Source organism: Calliphora vicina, chromosome 4, assembly GCF_958450345.1.
Source record: "Calliphora vicina chromosome 4, idCalVici1.1, whole genome shotgun sequence".
Lineage (NCBI taxonomy): Eukaryota > Metazoa > Arthropoda > Insecta > Diptera > Calliphoridae > Calliphora > Calliphora vicina.
In genome coordinates, this window is record NC_088783.1 from 17,979,356 (window position 1) to 18,005,891 (window position 26,536).

The 26,536-nt window shown below is 31.1% G+C and overlaps 6 protein-coding genes across 7 annotated transcripts; 1 reads left to right on the top strand and 5 right to left on the bottom strand.

Annotated features, from left to right (window-relative positions):
* Positions 1 to 1,566: 1,566 nt before the first annotated feature.
* Positions 1,567 to 13,785, bottom strand: ppk27 (pickpocket 27). The gene is made up of 9 exons (XM_065507491.1): positions 13,752 to 13,785; positions 13,619 to 13,681; positions 4,052 to 4,190; positions 3,784 to 3,990; positions 2,733 to 3,035; positions 2,202 to 2,674; positions 1,961 to 2,141; positions 1,755 to 1,867; positions 1,567 to 1,691 (listed from the first exon to the last, which is right to left on the bottom strand). The coding sequence occupies exons 1-9, from the start codon at positions 13,783 to 13,785 to the stop codon at positions 1,567 to 1,569; spliced, it is 1,638 nt and encodes a 545-aa protein (XP_065363563.1).
* par-6 (partitioning defective protein 6) lies at positions 11,409 to 19,899 on the bottom strand. Of its 2 annotated transcripts, XR_010576428.1 has the most exons (4): positions 19,557 to 19,899; positions 18,079 to 18,696; positions 13,752 to 15,807; positions 11,409 to 13,681 (listed from the first exon to the last, which is right to left on the bottom strand). XR_010576428.1 is itself a non-coding variant. In XM_065508584.1 (3 exons), the coding sequence occupies exons 1-3, from the start codon at positions 19,623 to 19,625 to the stop codon at positions 15,532 to 15,534; spliced, it is 963 nt and encodes a 320-aa protein (XP_065364656.1). In that variant the 5' UTR covers positions 19,626 to 19,899; the 3' UTR covers positions 11,409 to 15,531. The 2 variants fall into 2 exon arrangements, 1 of the variants encoding a protein (XP_065364656.1); XM_065508584.1 differs by having other exon boundaries at positions 11,409 to 15,807.
* A 1,578-nt stretch (positions 19,900 to 21,477) lies between these two features.
* On the top strand, positions 21,478 to 22,549 carry snf (U1 small nuclear ribonucleoprotein A snf). Its single transcript, XM_065507245.1, has 2 exons — positions 21,478 to 21,924; positions 21,996 to 22,549. Exons 1-2 carry the CDS (start codon positions 21,572 to 21,574, stop codon positions 22,291 to 22,293), a joined length of 651 nt encoding a protein of 216 aa, XP_065363317.1. The 5' UTR covers positions 21,478 to 21,571; the 3' UTR covers positions 22,294 to 22,549.
* Positions 22,550 to 23,520: 971 nt separating this feature from the next.
* LOC135958257 (thioredoxin-2-like) lies at positions 23,521 to 24,214 on the bottom strand. The gene has a single exon (XM_065509151.1). The coding sequence runs from the start codon at positions 24,039 to 24,041 to the stop codon at positions 23,568 to 23,570; it is 474 nt and encodes a 157-aa protein (XP_065365223.1). The 5' UTR covers positions 24,042 to 24,214; the 3' UTR covers positions 23,521 to 23,567.
* A 540-nt stretch (positions 24,215 to 24,754) lies between these two features.
* Positions 24,755 to 25,237, bottom strand: LOC135956890 (thioredoxin-2-like). The gene has a single exon (XM_065507492.1). It carries the CDS (start codon positions 25,235 to 25,237, stop codon positions 24,755 to 24,757), a length of 483 nt encoding a protein of 160 aa, XP_065363564.1.
* Positions 25,238 to 26,143: 906 nt separating this feature from the next.
* LOC135956895 (uncharacterized) lies at positions 26,144 to 26,533 on the bottom strand. The gene has a single exon (XM_065507497.1). It carries the CDS (start codon positions 26,531 to 26,533, stop codon positions 26,144 to 26,146), a length of 390 nt encoding a protein of 129 aa, XP_065363569.1.
* Between the last annotated feature and the right edge of the window lie 3 nt (positions 26,534 to 26,536).

Genomic DNA, 26,536 nt, shown 5'->3' on the forward strand with positions numbered 1-26,536 from the left:
TTTGTTCTACATACGGACAGTCAATCGATCAAAAAGGGATGTGTTCTTGATTAAAAACGGGCATTACATAAAAATCTTCGGGTATCAGGAACAAGTTCTCGAATTTCATCAGAACACATTCCATTGTAGTACAAATATAACAGTGAAACGCCAACCACTTTGCGTCGGTGCTTCAGCGAATCAATAGAGTTGGATAACCTACTGTCATCAGTAATAACCTTCGCCATCTCATGTACGCGGTCGTGAAGCTTCAAAATAGACTTTGAAACCTTTGAAACAACGAGATCAGATGGAGATGGATTCCTACGCCGTTTCAGAAACCTAGACACTTGAATGCTCTTTTCGACACTTGAAAAGTGTGTTTAGACCATCGGACATCACATTGTATTATCATGCCCAGAACATCAAGATTTCCACAATCCACAAGCGACCCTTTTCGCACGACGCCATTCAGAAATTGTCACAAGCTTCCGACTAAGGAAACCATTCATGTTTTGCCTCATTTCCCCAATCTCCGACAAGCTTGGTCTATAACTGAATGAATATGAATGGCAAATGTTTCTGTCATCTGCACAAGAATTGATAGGGTTGGATGTTTGACGTAGAAGGTAGAACGATGCATTGGCTTTGGCTTACTTTGTATTCAGTGCGATTGATGTTGGATGTTGATTATTCACCTGTAATGATTTCATATACATACATAAATCATTTGACTAGCGCTTGATGCTGGATTTGGCATCTTCAAATAAAACGGTATAAAACTAGCATTATTGTTTGCGCAATTTTCAGTGCATGCGAGTGCAACTAATGATCAAACATGGATTAATTGGATGGATTAATCTGGCAATGTTGTTTAGTCAATTTTGGATGTCCTTAACGAAATTGAAATTGCTGGAAGGAAGACTAGGTAAATTTGGAAAATCCTTAATAGATTAATATCGAACTTCTAAACGATCTTTGTAAAACTAAAAATTCAAGTTTGTTGTAGAGTTTACAACATATCTTGGTAATCACTTAGATAGATGACTTACCTGTTGTCGTCATGTAGAAACCAAGAGACTTGAATGCTTGCAGCCTTCATTGGTTAATCAGTGGCCATTCAAAATGCCAGTATTGATCTTATACGGAGAGCCCAATCTAAAATTCTTTGGACCACATTTAATAAGAAATGAAAACATCCGCTGGGACTTGGACTAGTGAAGGATCTAAAACTACAATTCCACCCGAATTTTCGAACATAACTAAACGCGATCAAGTCTTCGTAGGGCCGATCTAGCACCCATATATAAGGAGCTTCATTTATTCAACAATATTCTATTAGAGAGCAATTAATTTTATTTATTATTTTGCTATTTATTTGTAAAATTTGTCGTAAATTCTTCTACCGTTGTACGTTTGTTAAAGATGTGCGAGGATATATAAGATCATAAATCCCTTAATTATAATTCGCTCAAATGTTGAAACAGATTAATCACTAAAACTGATTGTCTAGTTTCGTAATTTTGCCAAATTCACCAAAACTATTCCAACATTTATTAAAATGGTTTCTTGCATTTAAATATTTATTTATTTTCTATTTCTCTTTAATTTCAAATACTTTTCCACCAAACGATAGCAGCCAAAGTAAATTATTTCAATGCCACTTATAATGGAACATCCCATACAAATGCCAATTACTCCACCAATATTGGCTGCAAAATGAAGGAGAGAAAATAAATAATAAATCTCCTACCAACAATCACCAACCAACTTACATAAAATTTGATACCAATTGTAAAGAACATTCTTTTGGTATCTAATGGCGCTCTCAGAAGTATAAAATATTTTAACCAGACTCAACTCCCGAGGTAGGTTTGATATGGGGCCTCTGTTAAATAAGCGAAAGATGATACAAATTTTATATTAAGTAAATGGGAATTTAAACTAATTTCGAGTTTAACTAAGATTAACTTAAACTTACAGATATTTCCTATTAACGTTCTGCTTAAAAGTATGCCTTAATCTATTAACTACTTTGCGATAAAAATATCGGTTGTAGTTACACAAAGGCAAACAATCGGGACACGTTAAAGAATCCGCAAGCATTTCCTTTAAATGAGAATTAATATCGGCATTCACAGGATAATAAGTTTGCCAGGTAACTAAAACACAAACCAAACTCTCAGTGGAATAATCACAGAAAATAAAAATCCTTTACTTACCTCTATAACGTTCCAAACATTCCGAATTAGCTAGGGTACACTGTTCCCTGATCTCATCAACTTTTTTAGACTCTATATCACTATTGGAAGCATAAAACGGTATACAATTGCACAATGATTCTATACTGCGAATTTTACACTTCAACAAACATTCCGATTTGTCAAAAGCCGCTTCTTTGTGTTCATAGGGAAAGTAACAGCCACGCTTGAGCACACTATGAACACGGGCATCTTTCACTGTGCTTTGGGAAACCAAACTTAGTTTAACATCAACATCTTCGCCCGGACAAACATGAAATTCTTCCATTTCTCCCATGGAAATATCCGGTATACGTTGGGAACCGAATAGCTTAACATTAAAACCAATTGTACTCTCTTCGGCATAAAAATAATCGGAAGTGGTGGAATTCAATAGAACAGTCAAACCCATTTCGGCACCAATTGAATTGGGATAGTATAAGGAATCTGGGTGGCTGTATTATTAAAGAAAATAGTTGAAATTTGTATGTTGGTAATACTTGTACGACTTACTTCTTATACTGATAATTAAACACACAACAGTTTCCATCGACAAACGACATTAGCTGGAACTGCTCTTGGCAGTCGATAACTTCTCCAGCCCAAAAACATTTTACTATTAAATCTTCACATTTTGGTGCCAACATTTTAAGTATTTTACGTGTATTGAATGCTTCACCAAATACACTTTCCAAATTATTGTGTAGCTTCAGGGCTTCATCAAAATCTGTGGAATCGGTATTGAGTAGACCCGCTAACTGTTTGAGTTTATGCTGCCAATATTCAGGGGGATTAAAATCTGGACTGCGTAAAGTGCTAAAGGAAGAAAGATATAGTAATAATCGTTTTAGAATAAGATGAAACCTAAATTGTAGAGACAGTCTTAGACGTTTAGTATCGAAGTTTGGGTCCTGACCGGGAACAGCCTATAAAAATATTGTGTTTTTTGCCATTTTGTCATTCCGTTTGTCACACATCCAAATATTGGTCGTAGACCCACAAAAGTATATATATTCTAGGTCCTTATGAAATTCTAAGACGATCTAGCTATGTCCTTCCGTTTGTCTGTCACTAGACACGATAGGTCCTAGATGGAAGGGCTCTGTTCTGAAGTGAAGCGTATCCCAGAGCCAGGTTCTGCATCGATCGAATTAAATAGTAGACGGACGGTGCATGGTCTGGTCTATAAAGCGGTCTGGTCTGGTCCCAACCACTTCATTCTAAATAGTTTTTACCAGGTATTACGAAATGTGGCGGAGTGTTGTCATGATGGAATATTACAGTTTCATGTCTGGCCAGGGTGATATTTGTCTTCCGTGTCAACATCAGCGCAAACCGCAAAAATTCTGGATGTTGAAAAATTACTGGGAAAGCAATTCTGGAAGAGTTACTTTAGGAATTATGCCATAGCTTGTTCAGTCGATTTGGACAAGTAAACTCTGGAAACGATTGTTGGGCAATCGAACCGAACATAATGCTAACGAAAGGTCTGAAGCATTAAATTGGCTGTCCGTTTTTGAAAATCTCCGTCCATTTTGTATATAATCCTTTTCAGAATACTTACATATCCAGAGCATAATTTAGAATAGCTTCACGGCTGAACTTGTTGTTACTGCACACAGCCACCGAGGGAAATGGCACATTAAACACGGTATATTTTTGGGTATTCAAAGCGGTAACAGTAGGATCTTTAAGAAATGATATCAAGGTGGTGCTACAAACATAAGTGGCAAATGTAACACCCATTACAATGAACGTAAACCAAAACAATCTAAAATAATCCAAACATAATTATATTACACAATTCAATTGATTCATTTTAAATTTCCCACCTTTGATACTTGCGTCTTCTTATAGAGTACAACAGGCCAAAGCCATTTAGGCTGGTTTTCTGAAAATATTCCACTAAAGTCTCTTTAGCTGCTGCATATAAAATTGTTAAAACCTTTTTTAAACACTTCCAAATGAACGCTTTATTGAAATGGCATTAAAAAAGAAATTTCACGCTTTTAAATCTCCATAGATTTACTAATGTTTGAAAGTGCCTAAAATTGAGATTGTTTTTCATTGATATTTTTAGCTACAAATTATCTTTAATTAATAGTTTCTTGTCCAGCTACTTGTTAAAATGTTCATAGATCTGGGGATTTTGATTAAAGCCAAATAGTATGGTGGAGAAAAAAAAACACACTTCATTCATTAACATAAAATAGGCTTGACTAAATGACATGTAGAAAAACGATTACACTTGTTAGAGTATAGTGTTATTGTGATAAATAAGAAAATTTTAATGTCAAATTAATTTGTATTTTTTGTACAACGAATGCTTGGAAATGCAAAGGTATATTGGTAGTTATTTGTGATAATGACAACACATTACATTCTTCATTACAAAGGAATGAAAGTCCGTTTATTATTGAAAGGGAGAGAACTATTTTCTTGAGTGTAGTTTATTTCTCTCATGACTGTGATAAGAGAGGTTAACGGCAACATAGCGGAATTAATTATACCGAAATGTTTCTTTAAAAATTGGTACTAACCAATCGACCACAAATTTAATAGTAAGATGTTAAAAGTTGAAAATTGCGATTATCTGGAAAGAAAATTTCATTACAACATAAAATTGATAGACCAATAAAACAGATCTTATACAATATTTTAACGATACTTATCTAAATCTGTTATGTCAGAAACCTTACTTCTTGATAGGTATCATTGCGCTAATTTATTAAGATTCGAGAAACTTCAAGACCTTGAAGAGGTTTAAAAAAATTCAAATAAAATTCGAACTATATTGAATACTAGCTGAACCCGGTCCGCGTTGCTGGCCCTTAGAAAACATCTCTTTTATATTGCATCTCGAATTTAATATACAGTTTCGGACAAAGTCGGTGATTCAATGAATTCAAAAATTCAGTAGGATAATCGACGGTTTGTTCTTCGTTCATTACTGTGTCAATCTATTTGTATTTTATTGTTTTGCTAGGCAGTTTCAATTGTATTTGCTTATTGATCTTGTTAACATCATTATTTGTTGGTGCCAAAATTGCATGTTCCCACAGACAATCCGAATTGTTGTAGTTCGTTGTAAGACTTGGGAATACTTTGTTGACAACGTCTTGAATATTCATTTGCATTTGGCAGAAGTCCGGAAATGAAATCTTATTTGTGGAGGGATCAATTGGAATTTTTCGTATAGTCATTGGGAAGCGTGAGCAATGATCCAAATCTGTGGTACATTTGGCCTTGAACTTTAAAGGTGGGCATGAAGCCGACATCATTTCCCGTTTCTGCGACTCTAGACGTATATGCCCTTTCGAAAACAAATTTTATTTGAATAAAACCGTTATTTTTTATTAAAAGTGATATGCGGAGAGTTATTCAAAATATTATTTTTTTAATAGATTTCATATGGAAATTTTTTAATCATGCACCTAATTTGCAAGAGTAAACAAAATTGTTTATCATCGATTGATAATATAAAAGAACTTCTATAGTACCGGACATGTGTTGGAATGTTTTCCTTTTTTTCTTTTACACCAAATCATTAATTTTTAGAATGATGTTAAGCAACAAAATGAAAATTGTCATTGTTTGAACGTTGGAAATAAAAAAAGTATTTATGTGTTACAGTGTTACCCGCTATGCTTTTCTGAAGATTCCGTGAAAATTTTATCAAAATCGGTCCAGCCGTTGAGTCCATATGGAACATACATACACACATCTGTTTTTATATATAATGGCATTAACGGTATAATGTAAAAATTAGATTTGTACACACCTCTCCGCCCACAGACCGAATATCAAAAATCTGACTTTACAGTGTTACCCGCTGGGTTCTTCTGAAGATTCCCTGAAAATTTCATCAAAATCGGTCCAGAAGTTTTTTATATATATAGATGGTATTAGCGGTATAATGTAAAAATTTGATAATGCCACGCCCCTCCGCCCACAGACCGAAAATCAAAAATCTGACTTTACAGTGTTACCCGACAGGCTATTCTGAAGATTCCCTGAAAATTTCATCAAAATCGGTGGAGCCGTTTTTGAGTTCATTCGGAACATACATACACACATACCCACATACAAACATCCATTTTTATACCCTTCAGCTTCGTGAGAAGGGTATATATAAGTTTGTCATTCCGTTTGTAATTTCTACATTTTTCATTTCCGACCCTATAAAGTATATATATTCTGGATCCTTATAGATAGCGGAGTCGATTAAGCCATGTCCGTCTGTCTGTCTGTCTGTCTGTCTGTCTGTCCGTCTGTCTGTCTGTCTGTCTGTTGAAATCAGTTTTCTGAAGACCCCAGATATCTTCGGGATCCAAATCTTCAATAATTCGGTCAGACATGCTTTCGAGAATTTTGCTATTTAAAATCAGCAAAATCGGTCCACAAATGGCTGAGATATGAGGAAAAAACCAAGACAACCTCTATTTTTGACCTACTTTTTACCTATATCTGGATTACTAAGACATTAATATAGACAATATGGATATCTAATGATAGATATTTCAAAGACATTTGCAACGACGTATATAAGACCATAGTAAGTTGGACCTACAATGGGTCAAAATCGGGAAAAAAAATTTTGAACCCGAATTTTTTTAAAAAAAAAAAAAAATTGAAAAAACAAAAAAAAAATTTAAAATTTAAAAAAAAAAATTTTTAAAATTAAAAAAAAAAAAATTTTAAAATTTAAAAAAAAAAAATTTAAATTTAAAAAAAAAAAATAATTAAATTTAAAATAACAATCGAAAAATTTTTTTTTCAAAAAATTCAAAAAACAACTGGAAAAAAATTAAATTTTGTTACCTAAAAATATTTAAAATTTTGAAGTATAATTTGGTGAAGGGTATATAAGATTCGGCACAGCCGAATATAGCACTCTTACTTGTTATATATATAGATGGCATTAACGGTATAATGTAAAAATTAGATTTGTACACACCTCTCCGCCCACAGACCGAATATCAAAAATCTGACTTTACAGTGTTACCCGCTGGGTTCTTCTGAAGATTCCCTGAAAATTTCATCAAAATCGGTCCAGAAGTTTTTTATATATATAGATGGTATTAGCGGTATAATGTAAAAATTTGATAATGCCACGCCCCTCCGCCCACAGACCGAAAATCAAAAATCTGACTTTACAGTGTTACCCGACAGGCTATTCTGAAGATTCCCTGAAAATTTCATCAAAATCGGTGGAGCCGTTTTTGAGTTCATTCGGAACATACATACACACATACCCACATACAAACATCCATTTTTATATATATAGATAGATGGCATTAACGGTATAATGTAAAAATTAGATTTGTACACACCTCTCCGCCCACAGACCGAATATCAAAAATCTGACTTTACAGTGTTACCCGCTGGGTTCTTCTGAAGATTCCCTGAAAATTTCATCAAAATCGGTCCAGAAGTTTTTTATATATATAGATGGTATTAGCGGTATAATGTAAAAATTTGATAATGCCACGCCCCTCCGCCCACAGACCGAAAATCAAAAATCTGACTTTACAGTGTTACCCGACAGGCTATTCTGAAGATTCCCTGAAAATTTCATCAAAATTGGTGGAGCCGTTTTTGAGTTCATTCGGAACATACATACACACATACACACATACCCACATACAAACATCCATTTTTATATATATAGATAGATAGATAGATAGATGGAACATGAAATAATCCGCTTTGATGAATTTATATGAGAGTTATAACGTATTTATTTAAACTAATCACTATAAATAATTCTATATCGAAATATAAAATACTTAAATTTTTTGCGAAAAATTACAAGTTTGAATATTTTTGAACTTATATTGAAAGGATACCAAAATTCATGTTTCCTTTGTGAGAAATATGAGAAAAATACCTTTTTATCCTTTGATTCAGCTCACCAAATACTGACGTCGGGACAAACATTTTGAGAAATGGTCTCCGCAATCAAACTAAACTTTCATTTTATTTGGGAACATCGACTTTTTATTTTTCCTCCAACAAACGGGACCTCTATGATGTATAGTGGTAAGTTCGAACAAAGCTTTTCATATATATTGATCCAAAACCTTTTGTTTTTAAATGACGATGGACATTTTTAAATACCAAACATTTCTGATCAACAGAGAATATTTGGGGAACATTTCATTACCCCATGTCCTTCCTTTTAGGTTCTATTGTACCTTCAACAGATAGACGGATGGACATAGCAAGATCGTCTTAGAAGTTTATAATTTATACGACCAATATTTCGATGTGTTATAAACGGAATGAAGAAATCAATATATCCCCATATTTATGGTAATGGGTATTAAATGGGACTAAACACCTTCTACTTCAACAGAAATTTCATAGTTAAAAATTAGAGATTGTGATAAAAAGTGGCAAATTGCATCTACAGATAGTACAGGCTCATACAATCTGAGAGAATCTTTTATTCCCATTGGAGACTTCTCAATGGACATCATTCTACAATTACTATCCATTGAGAAGTCTCCAATGGGAATGAAAGATTCACTCAGATTGTATGAGTCTGTACTACATTGATCAGGAGAAACAGACCTTACGAAGATCTTATAAGAATTTGGTTAGCACTGATTCAGATCTTTCAGACTACATGATAACGTTAGCAGGTTACTGGTTACACAGTACTTATTGACGTATCGAAAATGGATAAGGTCATTGGCCATGGAGTCTATATAGTAGACTTCCGGATGTATTTAATGCCATCTAGGCGGAATTGAATGCTATAGATATCGTGTTGGAAAATATCACTAGGAGTAACAAGGTGACTTTCTACGTTTATAGTCAGCTGGCTTTTAAGGCTCTGTAGAATCACAGGGTCAAATCCAAGCTAGTACATGACTGTAAGCGGGCCCTAGACAGATTGATGGAACAATCTGGATATAAGGACATTGTGATATTGAGAGCAACGACATTGCGGACGAGCTTGCAAGGCAGATAGCGAAATACAAGGTGGCGCAAAAGTAATCCTCCTATCAGAAAATGCTATAAATTTTGCGATTGGCCCCTAATGTCAGTTCTGTTTTGACATTTGTGTAGTAAACACATGCGAAATACACGTTAATAAACAATGTTACGCTCCACTGCTCCAGAACGCGGAATATTGCTGAATATTTATTTCACCAATAATCAAATTAATTACAGCCAAAAAACATCGGAAGTTTACTTTTGTGCCACCTTGTAGTAATAAAATTTACTAGATTTCTTGCTGATATTGATTGTCATAATTTCAAATATCAAACTTAAGGTAAATTTTACTCGATCACGAATGCGATATATTGGACTGTACGAATTTAAGGGCCACTACTACAGGATTGTATTGGAGGACATTTTAACTCGGACTAACCAATAGTGCAGAAGTAGATTGGAGCAGGGTAGATTGGACTGTATCTCAATTGCCAGACTAAACATAGTAGGTACCAGGCTGAACCTGGACAGAAGTAGTATTATGGAAATCATTTGTATGATTACGCTAACGCTACCGAATTAAGTGGTCGAGATTTACACGATGTATTAGAAGATGTTGGGGTCTGCAAGGCAACGAAGAATATGGTGGCTTAATGGTATAATAGTTCTGCTTTTGTGTTTAGTCTCTAGAAACATATTAAATCGTTTTTCATATTTGTATTTGAAGGGATTCACAATGGATCCACGAGTCTCCGAGTGGAAGTGTATCTTGTTTACGGCTTCTTTACTAAACTAACTGAACATTCTCCTTTTTTGACTGATCCAGTCTTGGTTTGAGTTTGGCGTTTATGTGCATAAAAAAGAAATACCTTAAATATAGACTGACAAATTAAGAAAAATACTCTTAACCCTTATCCTGTACTCATGGGTCAAAATTTATCAAAATGTTTTTAATGCTTTAAAACAAATATTCGGGCTGCAATAACTTTATTTGTAAGAATCATTTCGAAACGCGTTTTACATGCCATGAGTGTAAAAAACATAATCAGTTTTATTTTTGAAGTACAGGATAAGGGTTAATTGTGCTCTTTATGCTTCAATATTGTAAAACTAAACAATTTTCAAATCTGGGGTTCCGCAGGTTTTATACTGTGTGTGCTATGGACGATGGTGGACCTCCAGGTATGACGTTCATGCTGCGACCGTGGTATTGATGGAGTCTCTAGGAATATTGTTCACAGCTGCTGCATACAAATTTTTATCCAATGAATCCTGCACATACCTCTGTATGTTATCCACGTATTCTCAAAGGTTATTCCTGACATGCATCGGTGGAGACACAAGCAGTTTGATGTCGAAGCCGATGACACTCCAAGAGAATTAATAGTATTTAAACAAATTTAGAAATAGTTCAATCAAAAAATCTAACGTCATACGCATTGAGTTTTTTGGGTTGTGTAAAAATTGCGAAAACTAGCACCGACATTAGTTTCAGAAAACACTCAGAGTATTTCGCTATTCAAACTTCCATTCCACATTTTTTGTGCTAATCCAGGTTTTCGTTTGTATGTTCAAAAATTCGGATTAACAACTATTAGAACTATATGGAGATGAACCTATAAAGACTACAATCGAATTTGAGGTAAATTTTCTCTGTGAACTACGCAGGTAAACAACACAGCAGGGAGGAGAAAATTCCAATTGTTTATTAATTTAAATAGAAAATAAGAAACTCTTTTTGGTTTCAGGTTATTTATGAAAGTAATTATCAATTCAACGTATGTACCATAGAGAAATATACATAGAGCGGAAACTAGAAAAACCTGAAACAAAAACAATTCTCAAAAAAGGCACACATTCGAGTGTTGTTTTTTTGCACATAGATTTTTTACTAATACATTCTCACCACTTAGGTTTTTTACAACTGAGTTAGGTCTTTAACCATAGAGAAACATAGAGCGGAAACTAGGAAAACACTCAAACAAAAAAATTACTCAAAATAATCACACAGCGAGTGTTGTTTTTTTTTACTAATACATTCTCACAACTTAGGTTTCTGACAACTGAGTTAGGTCTTTGACAGGAGAGTTTCCGCTCTATGTCTATTCTCTATGTCTTTGACAGTCGATCTATGTATATTTATCTATGGTATGTACTTTAAAGTCTAAAAATTCAAATGTTTTACCTTTAATTCAAAATAACACAACAAATTAAAAACTTGCATATTAAAAATAAAAAAAATACTTTAAAGTTTTATTTAAATTGTTTGTATTTGTTTTATTTCATTATTTTGTTTTTGTTTTTTTATTCTTATAGAACTATAAGACACATGCTTATTTTACTCTTTTATTTTATTTTAAAATGTAATTTTGATGTTTTAGATGAAATGAAATTGATTTGATACTAAGGTTATGGAAAATGTTTTGAAAATAAATCTATAGATTTTCTTTTGTTTATGGGAATGCTATTTTTAATTATTATTATTAATAATAAACTAAAATACAAATACAAAGAATGCATTGTAAATATGAAAAAAACATACATATATAAAATAAAACAATAAATATAAATACATAAATGTATATTTTTAAAGTGGAAATAAAATAAACAAGAAAATACAACACATTTTAAACATACATATATAGTAAAATAATCAAATGATTTACATTTGTTTTAGGAATGTAGTTTATAAAACAATTATAAATTAATTCATTAATTAATTAATTGCTTGTAAATAGTTTAACATAATTAAGACAAAAAAGAGACGGACTTATTACAAATTATTTGTTTTGTGATATTTAATTAGAAATTAGTGTTTTTTAAACATATTTAATATGATTTATTGTTATTGTTTAAGTTTTTCGTTTTATTTAGGGTTTATGAATACACAATTTTAAATTTTATTATTATTGGAAATCTTTGTTTGAATTTTTTTATGAATTTGAAAAATGGAGTTCAACAGTCGGTTCATTTAACTGTTAGTTTTACTATTTTCCAATATTTTGTTTACTTGTTGTATTGAAAATTTCCAAACCAAGTAAAAATAGTAAAAAAAAAAAATAGCAAGAACGAACAAAGCTAATAAAATTGCATCTACTTTATTTATTTTATTAGAATTTTTTAAAAAAAATTTACCAGATTTATGAACAATTTTTGAATACTTTTAAAATTTTTAAATTTATTAGTGACCTTAAGACTTTCTCATATATTTAGTCACAATCGTACGACATATCAGTATTATCAGAGACCCTGAAATGTACAACTCGCAGCCTGTCTGAGCCCTATTGCAAATAAACCCTGCTGGCAATTTCCAGATCGAGCTACCATTTGCAACAGAACTATCTGGTGACACTCTAAGTTTCTTACACTTTTTGTCAAATGTCCGCAGGATGTTAATAAATACGATCTTCCGCTCGATGTTAGATCTCGTTCCATTGTAATCTTAGTTTGGATAATTCCATCATAATTTTTCGCTTCCATGAATATGAAGGGGCTATTATGGGAACCCTGACCACATGCTAGCCATTCATTTGGGATAATACGGTCTAAGCGGTACCAGTAACTATCGAGCCGTTGCTCCATCCCGACCTCATTTGCGGTATCCTGTATTGCCATTCATGCGGTATACGGTATTGATGGCGTCTCTATGAATGTGTTTCAAAGCTGCAGTATACGAATTGCGATCCAATGGATCCTGCACATGACTTTGTATGTTCTCCTTGTGGGAGGCTCCAGCTTTATAATATTGATGCTAGGATGATCTTCTGATACATGCCGGGGTGACCTGTTTTGACAACATGATTTGTTGTTCATTACGTGGAAGTACTTCCAATAGACTTAAGTCGGCATTTTTCAACGAAGGTGATCACATTGGAGGAGCATAATTATTTATTTAGAAATTTCTGTATCTACAGCATTATTTTAGCACAGATTCATTGTGATTTGTTGCCAATCGAATGATTCGATTATATCCATAATTTTATTTAGTTGTGGTAACCGAATTTATTGTTAATCAAATGATTTTCTATTTCTTGTATCGAAAAAATCTGTAAATACAGAAATTTCTAAATAAAAATTTTAGCAACAAATCGCAATGAATCTGAAATCTGCTGAAATAATACTAATAATGATGTCGAAGTAGCAGAAAGTAATCACGTCATCGAGTTGCTGATTTCGCTTGATTTATAGCATTTTTCATCACTAAGTCGAGGACGTAATTGAAAAGCAATGGCGATGGTAGACAGCGATTTTGTTGCTCAGTTGTTTTTCATACAGGATTCGCCAAGATTTTTGATGAGGTTGCACTCCAGTGAGTTCCAAATTGCGGAGTAGTTCAAGGTATCAAAAGCTTTTTCAAAATCTAGGAAAGCGAGATACAGGGATGACTTCCACTAAACTAACTGCTCCACACGAATTCTAAGACGAGATACAGGGATGAGTTCCACTCAACTAACAGCTCCACACGAATTCTAAGACTTTGACATGATGACCAAAGTGAGCGTTGCTGGTGGTATAAGCTAAAAGTAATTCAGAAAAGATATTATTCAAGCCTGAAGATTTATAACGCTAAAACATTTATTGCATTACGTATTTCTGTGACTGTTGGGCAATCTGAAGACATATTTGTATTTTGGATATGTGAGACACAATCGGATACTACAATTTGCGGATTCTTAGTAGGAGATTGCTTATGGCAATAGAGATGGTGTTATAATCTCTAGCTTGTTTCTAGATCTCCAGTATCATTCTTGAGAGGTTTCCCTTTGCTGCTACATTTTAGTACTCAGTACCTACGATATTGTCCTGCTGACATTTGACAAAACGTTGCAGGACTACAAGTTTCAAATTTCTGTGGCCCTAAATTCTTGCATAAAAACATCAGTGGCACAAATCAAGCAGGTTGCTACTAATAATGACGATTGAAGCTAAATGTATGAGGAAGTCAAGTTCTCATCAAGTCAGCAAGCATATGAAGAAAATTCAATTTAAATAAAATTAAAAATTGTGCAATATTTTAAGTATAGTGAATGTGTTTGTTTTGCAGTTAGTAACTAGATTTATAGATTTTAATATGCATGATTACTTAAATATTAAAAATCTTTAAGGCTTTTGTTTTTGCTAGTGGTGTTTTTATTTTCTTTTTTAGAGTGTATCTAACACATCTCTTTGCTAATTTTCAATTCCTATACGTTTACGTTTTGGAACTACTATGTATTTTTATATTCAGATAAGAGTTTATAAAAAGGCTTTTTTTAAGTATGTAAGTATGTAGGTGTTTTTTGTTTTTCATAAATTGTTTTTAAAACAATATGTTTTTTTAGTTTTTCTTAGAAAATGTTTTATAACTTAAAATTACTTTAAGTGTTAAAACAAAAAAATGTGTTCTTTTGTGTGTGTAAGTAATAATTGTTTTTATATCAATATGTTATAATTAATTGATGTTAAAATGGAATGTTAAATAAAACAAAAAAAATTTAATAAAAGTATAAAATACAATAAAGAGGTGTAGGTGTTGTTGTTGTGTTTGATTTTTTGTTGGAGGGAATTTTTTTTCTTAAAAACAAGGACGTTCAGAAATAGGCAGGCTTAGTAGAGAAAAAAATTAAGTAACCAAAAATTATTTGTAAATAACATATTTTTTAAAGCATTTTTAAAACTACTAATATGATAAAATAATAATAATAATAATGATAATGTTTTTGTTAAAATAAAAGAATACTTGTAAATTACTAATACAACAAATACCGATTGTGTAAAAAGTTTGTTTGTTTTTAAGGACAGTTATTAAATAGTTAATTTGGGCTGAAGAATTACAAAATAAATAATGAAAACAAAATTATGAAATTTGAATTGACTTTAAAGGAACAAGAGTTTGTTTAAGAAAAAATTTAGGGAAGTTTTTGTTTATATTTTGAACATTGTCTCTCTTGCTTAAACATGTATGGAATAAAGTCAAGTTAGAGGATTTTTAAAAATTATTTACATTATAATAATTCTAACAGCAAGAATCCATCAAATCTATAAAAAATCCCTTCTATTCAAAAACTTCCCTTAATTTTTCTTTCAAATTCCTTTCCTACACTAAATGATTTTCTTATTTTTTCATGCATTTTACAAACACAAAAGTAAAAAACACTTTTGCTGCAATCAAATATCGATAGATATGTGTTACTTTTTTTTTATTAAACAAACTTATTAAGAGAAAACTGAAAGTCTAACTAAAAAATCAATGTTTCGAGAACTTTTGAAACAGACAGACAATTGGGGAACCACATAATAATTTTGAACAAATCAAATTAGAGAAAGAAAAATATGTAAAGAAAGAATAAAAAAATAATGGGTAAACATTACAATTACATGTTGTGACTCAAAGATGTAAGACACCATCACCGTTGGCACTGCTGCCGCCGCCTCCGCTGCCGGTATTATCATCTAATGTTACGCCGGTTAAGTCTACAATCTCGTCTTGATCATCCTGTTCCAATTCATCGGATGTGTTGGTGTGATTAGTGTGATGCGAGCCACTAGACAATTGACTAGTACGTGAAAAGGAACCACGACGCGGAGAGGTTAAGGTACGTTGATTGGCCGGTTTGAAGGTGATAATAAGATTTGAGCTGTTGGCCACCATCATGTCGGTAACCTGAAAAATTAAATTAAAATTATTAGCTTTTAATTTCAAAAAGAAAATTTCCAAACAAAAATATATCAATGTAGCGGAAATCACTTTGTGTTGTGTTAAATTTGCAAGAGTAGCAATTTTTTGCTACAAAGAGCCAAATTCTTTAGTCTGGTAAATTTGCAATAGCATAGTAAATCCCATTTTGTATTTATGGTTTTGTAAACTCCAACAATTTTACTACAGTTACTATTGGAGGATTCAAACGGTCTGCCATTAGGTCGTATTGTCATAATGTCCTAAAATATTTTTTTAGTTTAAACAAATTTTTGTTGGGTTTTAAACAAAAAAGTTATAAACTAATAAGACTTTTTAAACTATGTTTATTGGTTTGTCATAAAATACCACTTTTTTTGTTTGCAGCACAACAAGAATTTGTTTAAACTAAAAAAATTAAAAATCAATTTCATTCTGAAAATTCTTAGCCTTCAAAATTGATTTTTTTATAGATTTTGAAAATTCGAAATTAATTTCGAATTTTCGAACTTGCAAAAATGTTCATTTCAAATCAGATTTTTAGTTCGTAATGATAAACAGGTTTTATTAATGATTTTCGGGTAAATTTTAAAATTTCGAATTTTACGAAAATGTAATTCTATTGTATTTCTTGAGAATTAGGCAGAAAATTGAATTTTGGTTTTATTTCGAAAAAATCGAAATTAATTTCGGATTTTCGAACATTGCATCAACTGTTCCATTTTTTATGATAAATGGCTATAATATTGATTTTCGGTTAAATTTTCAAATTTCGAATTTTCGAACTTACTGAAAAACATACCCACAAATTATGAAAATGTTATTCTTACATAAAATTGTCCTTATTTTTATGATATTACATTTAAGTTCGAATTTTAGAACAATGGAATTATGTATTTTTAAGCTATTTAGGACTTAATATTGACTTTAAGTTTAGTTTAGTTTTATAATGAAATTGATTGTGTTCGAAATAATTTTAAATGTATGTATTTGTTAAAAAGTATTATTATATTCAAAAGCTACAAGTCGTTGTATTATTTATGACAAAACAAATTATTTTCATTAAATGGTAGCCTTAAGAATAGTAATAGATTTACTACTTTTTAAAAAGAATAATTTAGGTATTTTTAATACACTTTTCTAAAACTCATATTGTTGTGATTTCTTTTAAAAATGTCTAAGAAAATTCTTGTTGTTTAAAAAGGTAGTAGAAAAGTGATTGTTCAAAAATGTTAATAATTATGTTTTTTTTTTAAATTAAATTAAATAATAACTCTTTGTAATAACAAATATACAATTCTAAAAAAGTAGTAAATTTAAACAACATTAAATTACAATAATTTTTAATTTAACAGTTAATAGCAGACAAAATCTGGTAAATATAGCTTTTCGAAAATACTAGTAGATTTACAACATTTTTAAAAGGTATATTTTTTATTTTTCCAAATAACACAATTTATAGTTGTGATTTATTAGAAAAATGTCTACCAAAATTTATGTTTTTTTTTAAAACGTAGTAAATTTAAAATTTTTTAAAAAAAAATTTGTCTAAAAACACTAAAAAAAAACAATAAATCATTTTATTTTCTTATTTCTTAAGATTTAACAAATTAATTCGATTAATTAGCATCCAAAAAACTAGGTAAAATGGCTTTTTAAAAATAGTAGTAGATTTACCACCTTTTTAAAAAGTATATTTTAGGTAAGTTATTTTTCCAAATAAAGAAAGAAATTTATAGTTGTGATTTATTAGAAAAATGTCTACCAAAATTTATGTTTTTTTAAAAAGTAGTAAATTTAAACTTTTTTAAAAAAAAATTGTCTAAAAAATCTTAAAAAACAATAAATCATTTTATTTTCTTATTTCTTAAGATTTAACAAATTAATTCGATTAATTAGCATAGAAAAAACTAGGTAAAATGGCTTTTTAAAAATAGTAGTAGATTTACTACCTTTTTAAAAAGTATATTTTAGGTAAGTTTTATACACTTCTCTTTATAAAAAATGTATAGTTTTTATTTATTTTATAAAATGATATCAAACTCCAAATTTTAAAAAGGTAGTAGAAAAGTACTTTTCATTTCAGTTTGTTTAATTTTATATTTTGTAATTATTTTTTATAAACAACATAAATTCTTTAGACTTGCAAAATTTGAGCTGTAAATCACAATTTCAGCTTTTTTTTTGCTTTCAATGAAAAATTACGAAGTAGAGTTATTTTCGCTATAAATAAAAAAATTAATATTTAAACAAACCCACCTGATCTAATGTTTTTCCTGCCACCTCAATACCATTCACTTCAATAACCTCATCATTTACGGCCAACAAACCAGTACTCTCCGCCAAACCACCCGGCACTAGACGTGATATAAATATACCCGGTTGTTTTTCCAGACCGCTGGGCGTAACACGCACCGATGTCCCATCACGTATATAGAAACCCAACGGTTTATCACTACCATGTTTCAGCAAACGCACACGTCTATGTGTTTCCGGCACAATGTCCACATCAATGATAGCCGAAACTTGACGAAAATCTTGTGGCATTGATATCGGTGGTGCTCTCGGTTTACCGGGCGTTTGGCCCAACATACTGATTATATTGAAATTACTGCGCTGTGGTCTGGCCAGACCATATTCGATGTCCTCCTCACGCTGTACAATAATGCGCAATATGGGCTGGGCTGTCTTGAGGGCACGTCCAAAATTGTCATCGTTGTTGATGGGCAGTAGCTCATGATCGCGTGGATCAATGTAACGTATTAGGTATTGTAAATTGACGAGACCGTGCAATTGTCGGACAAGAGCACTAAAGTTTTCAAAACTTGGTGGTTCTTCGGTACGTTTCAGACCAAATCGTCGAAATTCAGCATCAAACTAATTGGAGAACAAAAAGATTTATTTTAATTTTATTGAGTTTTGTTTTTTTATAAAAAAAATTTCATATTAAATAAATATATCAATTAAAATAACTATAGTGATGCATTCTCATCTTATTTGAATATTAATTTATTAAAGAATCAACCAGCCACCCCCTTTTCAACAGTTTGTCAATGAATCAACAGGTATAAATTATGAAATATGACTGACACACACACAAATTTCAAATTAAATTATGAATTCAAGTGACAATCTCAAGAAAACAACAAAAATCGAATTATGTTGGCAGAAACAAACAGCGATAATAACCAAAATTATGGTACTAAAACCCAAACTATAGGAAAACGTACAGTAATTTCTAACTAATTATTCTAACACGACCATGATCCACCCATTTTTTTAATTGTTATTTGTTTGTTTAAGTACGCAATAGGCTAGACAAGTAACAAAACAGCTGCACTGCTCATTGCAGCGCTTGATTGATTTGCATTCTTCACACATTAATTACGATACAATGAATGCATCATGGATACAGTTCGCTCGAGTATTGTTCAAGCGAACTTGAAATGGAATGACTGGCTTTACTAACTATATACAGACCGTCAACGACGACGACGATGAGGAGGAGGAGGAGAGTCAACAAACAGCATACAAAACATGAATCATACAGCAAACTCTATTTTGGGTTTGTTGCTTACAAGTTCCCGTGAAAAATTTCAAAATTTTTCCATACAAACTTGTAAAGGGTTTTGTGAGTTGAAGTTTTAAAAACGTAAAACACTTTTCTTTCAGTTTTTCCATTCAATTACTTTGTACACACATAGTTTATGGCCAATTATGGTTGCTTAACGTTTTACCTTTGATTTCACTTCCACGATATTTGTATCTGCTGCATTTGGTAATGTATGAAATTTATTTTTCGACATTTTTCTAATAAATTTTTCACTCTCGGCTGTGTTTTTTCTTTGCTTTCTTTGTTTTTCTTTTTAAATCATTAACAATTTTCGTTAAGATTTCGTTTTTTTAAAGTAATTTCTGAGGCACTAAGTGATAATTTGATTTCTCTTGTTTTTGTTTTACAAAATGTTGTATATTTTTTGTGTAAATTAAATAAAAAAAAATTAAAAAGAAAAACTTGTATAAAAAAATAATTTACAAAAATGTAGAAAATATGAACACACACACACGATCTCACACAACTTTACAAAACGTCTTTTTGATTTTTCGACATTTCTCTTTCATTGTTATTTACCAAAAGAGATGCCAGATTTATTGTTACAGTTCTTAGGAACAAATGGAATTAATATATTTAAACTAAAGACTCAATAAATTTGAAATGGAATTACTAATATAATTCCATTGGTTAAATTGTAATGAAATATAGAATTTCTGAGATTTATAAATAGGTATTTATTATTTATTTAAAGAAACATGTCAGCTTCAGCGAGATTATTATATTTGATTGTTTTTTAAGGAATTTTTCATTCACTCTACCTTACAAATTTGGAACGCATTGAGCTCCCGAACTCACTTAAATATCTTCAATAACATTTATCCGATGGCAAATATATGGATGTTATTTAAATTGGCTTTTGAAATAGATATACAGTGAGTTACAAAATCTATATTTCCTAATTTCAGTTTTCAAAAACATTAGTTTTTATTAAAATTTTATGGGATTTAATTTCCAATTGGATATAAAAACATAATATTTTATAAGTCCGACTCAGGCTCAATTAACTATAATTAAACTTTAAACATTTTTATTTAAAAATTTAACTAAAATAAATGTTGTTTATTTTAACTACAACTTAGTATAATATGACATATTTCACTAAAAAGTTTCAATATTGAAAGCTATAGTTAGTGTTAACTTTAAGTTTGTTTTAAGCCTTGTGATTTTTTTTATTTTTTGTAATTAAAAATGTTGTATCTTAATTTTAAAAAGCAAATATTGGCCGAAATCTAGTTTAAATGTGATTTAAATCTCGATCTTGTTTATTTTACTAAATTTTAATAAGATTTCCCATACACAACAAAATATAGTTTAAAACGAGATAGGCCCTACGAAAATACATTTTGGCAAAGAACAGAAATGTAATACTGGATTTTAAACTATTAATTTAATATTTGAAAAAGTTGACATTGTATTTGCAATCACTGTATATTTATATTCGAGGCCTATTATACCAAAATATTTGTTTCCAATAAAAAGAATATTTGTATGCTATTTATTTATATAAGAAAACTAATTTTACTTGTCACAGCACATCCATTTTTTAAGATTTTTAGTACTTTTTCGCCTCAGTTAAGAAAGGAAAAGATTTGTCTGATCTATAGGACTTAAAAGTTTTAATATAGTAGAGGCCAGGTTAGCCAATTAGAGAGCATTAAAAATAATTTTATATGTAGAATAATTATTCAGTATAGTTCGATTGTTGGAATAATTTATTTTTTCAATTTATGAACAACTTTACTTTGAGGGTGTTTAAGAATTGCGAAATAATATAACATTGTGTTCTCCTTGTTTAAGATTAATATATAAATATAAACAAATTAGTTCCGTTGGTCTGTATGCGTCATTTCATATGATATCAAAGTTTATCGCAGTCGGAAACGCAGTGTTACGTTAAGTTAATATCAAACCATTTTTTCTGTGTGTATTTTCTTTAACGTCATTATTTCATTCCACTTTGTTCCCTTTGACGTTTATGAAACAAGCATTTTATACACACACACACACTACAAACATTTGGTAAACGTCTAATTTTGTGCGGTGTTTTCATTTATCGCGTTTTTTTACAAAAAAAAGAAAATTTTTTAAATAAAATATAATTTATTTAACTAATTAATAAATAGAGATACGTGCAACATGGATGTGCGACCAAATCAAACTATATACATTAATAATCTCAATGAGAAAATTAAAAAAGAAGAATTGAAAAAATCGCTTTACGCCATTTTTTCACAATTTGGTCAAATTCTGGATATAGTGGCTTTGAAGACCCTGAAAATGCGTGGTCAGGCATTTGTTATATTCAAAGAAATAGGCAGTGCTTCTAATGCTTTAAGGACGATGCAGGGCTTTCCCTTTTACGACAAACCCATGCGTATAGCGTACTCAAAAACTGATTCGGATGTGGTGGCCAAAATAAAGGGAACTTTCAAGGAAAGACCAAAGAAATTGAAACCACCAAAGCCAGTGGCACCAGTAGAGGATAAAAAGTAAGTTTGTTGTGGTGTAAAAAATGAAAATTGTTTGAAATATTTGTTTTTTATTTTCTTATTTCTTACAGAGACAAAAAGAAGAAGTCCAGCAATGCAGAAAACGCCAATCCAAATACCCAAACGGAACAGCCGCCCAATCAAATTCTTTTCCTTACCAATCTACCGGAAGAAACCAACGAAATGATGTTATCCATGTTGTTCAATCAATTTCCTGGCTTTAAAGAAGTACGTTTGGTACCCAATCGTCATGATATTGCTTTTGTGGAATTTGCCACGGAATTGCAGAGTAATGCCGCCAAAGAAGCTTTACAAGGTTTCAAGATTACACCTTCACATGCTATGAAAATTACATTCGCCAAAAAGTAGTTTTATGAAATCCAAACAATTCATATTGAATACTTTTTTGTTTCTCTAATGTGAGAGTCAGTAGTAGTAGTAGTAAGAGTGGAAGCAGGCGGTTTGATTACTTTTGCCGACAACAAATTAGAATTATCAATTATTTTCCATCTAGGAGAACTAAGTTTGTTTTAAACCCATTTTGAAAATAGCCTCAAATCGTGTAAGATGAATTAATTTAAAAATGCTGAAAACAAATAAAAATACATTTATAAAAAATCGAAAACATTGTTGGTTTTATTTGGAGGGATTTGATAAGTTAGATTATCAGCCCAATTATGAACAAAAATTCCCCGGGAGTTTTTTCTCTTTTCTCATTTTTCCTATTCAAATTCAATGGGAAAAAACTCCCGAGGAACAAACTCCCGCGGAATATTTTATTCATAATTGGGCTGTATAAAAATGAAAAAGAAAACCTAGATATACCAAGTTTAACATACGATTTGAATATTTTTGAAATATATCGAATATTAAGCTAATGCTGAAAAATAATAATGTGTACCTAACCTCACTAAAATTGATAGAAACATTTTCTTTAAAATCAATATTTTAAAGAAAATATTGACCTTTCGAACTTTGCAGTTAATTTTTCAATAAATCTTACTACTTGTGACTTTTACTGTATTAATGTAAATTGTTTTACAATTTTAGAGTTAAAAGCGAGAGGTTACTGCATAACTGGATTCGAAAATCGAAATGTTTGAATTTACATGATTAATTGGTCTATTATGGATGGTAACCGAAGAAAAGTTTAGTTCAGTTTTCAAAATGGTTTCCAAATGGCAACTGGCGTTATCATTTTCTGTTGCCAAATTGGCAACCAAAAATTATTGGTTGCCCTCTGGCAACGCAATTGAAGTTCGGTTGCCATCCAAATTCGACCCATAAGTTCGAGGAAAATAAGGGTTGCGTCTTCGGTATCGAGTAAAATTTATCGTAATTATCTTACATATTTGAAATGATGGCATTCGATATCGAGCAAGTAATTTAGTACATTTTATTATAATTTCGATGCGATAGCTCATTCGATCAAGACCGCGTTAGTTCGGCACCATATATTAAAAAATACTTGATCATATTCAAGTTTCAATCAAGCCATTTCTGATTTTGGTTGCCTTATTGCAACAAAATTACGTTCTCCTTTCATTAAACAATTTCCTGAAACTCTTTTGGACTTAATTATCAAACATATACAAAATTCACAACAAATTCAAAAGGTTTTTATTTAATACTGAAAACTACATTTATTCATCTAAAGTAACTTCCAAAACAGTCGTCGGATCATCTTGAAAGCTCTCCACATCCAACTCATAATCCTCACCATACTCTTCGTCCTCCCATCTACACTCTTCTTCTCGCTGTTCTCCAGTAACGTTATTTATAGTTGTCTCTCCATCCTCCACGTATTTTTCCATATTTTTCGACAACTTTTCTGCATTGCCACCCACTAATATATCAATAATCTGGTGATTTTTTATAAATACAAATGTAGGCATACTGGTGACATTATATGCCATGGCAATTTCCTCACAATCATCCACATTAACTTTTAAAACTTTTGCCTTGTCGGCATATTGCAGGGACAATTCTTCCAGTTGGGGATTGATAATTTTGCAAGGTCCACACCAATTGGCGTAGAAATCAACGAGTACCAATTTGTCGCCAGCATCTTCGAGCTCTACTTCGAAATCTTCTTTGTTGAGAACGTTATATGACATGTCGGACAAGTATTTTAAATTATTTTTTTTTTATTTTGAGAAAATTTTAAAATTTTTTTATTTCAATTATACAATTTTTTATGACGGAAATAACAACCAGTTTTCAAATGATTTTGAAAATGTTAAATTTTAAGGAATTACAAAAAAATTACTCTGTTTCCGTATTACACCGTTTCCAGTAATTTATCATAAATTCCCAATTGTATTTCAGTTTTTTTTTAAATGTAAAAAAAAATTGTTTAAAATATGTTTGGCAAAAAGAAAATAATTGGGGAAAACCTTACCCCCTGGTTATACCTGATAAATTTTTATCATGATAAACTTCAAAATGGTTGTCTGAATAAAAAATTGTCAGGTATAGTCTCCATTTATTAGTATTATTGCTTCGTTATGATAAAATTGTTAGTGCTTTTGCTTAGACAACTTTGTCTTGACAACAAATGTCATTTATTGTTATGATGAATATTTGTCAAGTATACCCAGGGGGCCATTTTTAACAAATACAGACATTTCTTGCTCGATATCGAGTGTCATAATCTCAAATAACAAAATTACGATCAGTTTTGTTCGATATCGAATGCGGTAATATAGTTGTATTTCTGAAATACAACTGACAGAGATTGTTGTCAGAGTCCCAATTCCAAAGTAAACATTTTTTATTCAGTTTTATAAATATAACCAAAATATGTTTTTAAATATCAATTTCCTTTCTTTCATTTACATCCACTTTGCTTCTTCCCCTTTGATCCCCCATTATTTTTCGCTTCAGTTCCCTCACCACTCATCTCCGGTTTGCCAGCATACTTCTCTAAACTTTTGTCCAAAGTCTCCTCATTACTACTAGAAAATTGTTCCAATTTCTGTTGATTTTTCATTAGCATAAAAGTGGGCATAGCCGATACATCATACTCCATGGCCAGCTCCTCGAATTCATCTACATCAACTTTAACTATTAAGATTTTGCCATTGTAGGCCTGGGCCAATTGTTCTAATTTTCTAGTCAATATCTTGCAGGGTCCACACCAATCCGCAAAGAATTCGATTACCAGCAAACGATTGTTGGTTTCTTGAAGTATTTTATAAAAATCATTTTTATTAGCTATAATCATTAAGTTGGTAGCTGGAGATTCTAGTGAATCTATTCGTTTTGTTGAGTCCTTTAAATGTGTGGATTTGGTTTTAGAGTTAGAGGTCATTTTTGTAGTTAATTTAACGAATGAAATTGATAGCAAATCTTTTTTTTAGAAACTAATTTTGAAATTTTTCTTTTCATGAGATTGTCAGTGTATTAAAAAAGTGTTTTCATAATAAATTCCCATCATTTTTTATAATAAATTCGACCTTTTTATAACCTTCAACACAAGTGTTAAGTTTTTGTAATTGCTTTGTAATTTCTACATTTTTCATTTGCGTCCCTATAAAGTATATATGTATATATTCTGGATCGTTATAGATAGTGTAGTCAATATAGGCAAGTTGCAAAGAAAATTTTGACATAACCTCAAAAAATATTTGTTTTATATTTTTTTTTTTATTAAGAAACTTTAACTTTTGAAATCTTTGTGATGAAGTTCTTTAAAACATTCTATACATCCCAGCTTAATTGAACTAAAATTAACGGTTTGGAGAAAAAATAAGTAAATTGTAACATAACCTTAAAATATTAATATTGTCGATTGGGTCGATTATGGATGGCAACCTAACTTCAGTTTCTTTGTCAGAGGGGAACCACAAATTTCTGGTTGCCAATTTGGCAACACAAAAGTATAGCTGTCAGTTGACATCTGCAATACCATTTTGGAAACTGACAACGCAACTTTAGTTCGTATCAGGTGAACATCGACTCGTTGCCTTTTGTAGAAATTATAAACGGTCAAGGGTATACAAAATTGAGAAATAAAAAAATGACAATCCATGATTATGGTGTCGTTCGTTCCGCTTTCCTTTTTGAACTTTAGGGCAAGGCAAAAAAACTACTCTTAAAAACCATAACATTCCTTAAAAACTTTAAAAAATCTCAATTTTTGCATTAAAACTTTTAATTATAATTTTTTGTTTTCAATTTCACACAATAATCCTCAAAATAGCAACACAAAAATTCTTTACTTTGCCAAATATTTTTCCACCATAGCCTCCAACTGTTCTGGTTTGCTGCCAAAATATTGTTCCAATTTTTGACCATTTTTCATGATCATATACGAAGGCATTTGATTGACTTCATACTCAATGGCCAACTCTTCCAAGTCATCAACATCGATTTTTAAAACCTCTAGTTTATCTTGATATTTTTCGGCAAAATTTTGAAATTGTAAGGCCAACATTTTACAGGCACCACACCAGACAGCATAAAATTCTACAATAATATATTTATCTTTAAAAGATTTTAAGAGTTCCTCAAAATGCTGTCTGCTAATAACGGTTTTTATTAAAGATTTGTCGTCATCTTTTTTTTGTTGCAAAGTATTGGAACTGTTAGGATTTGTTGTGGTCATGTT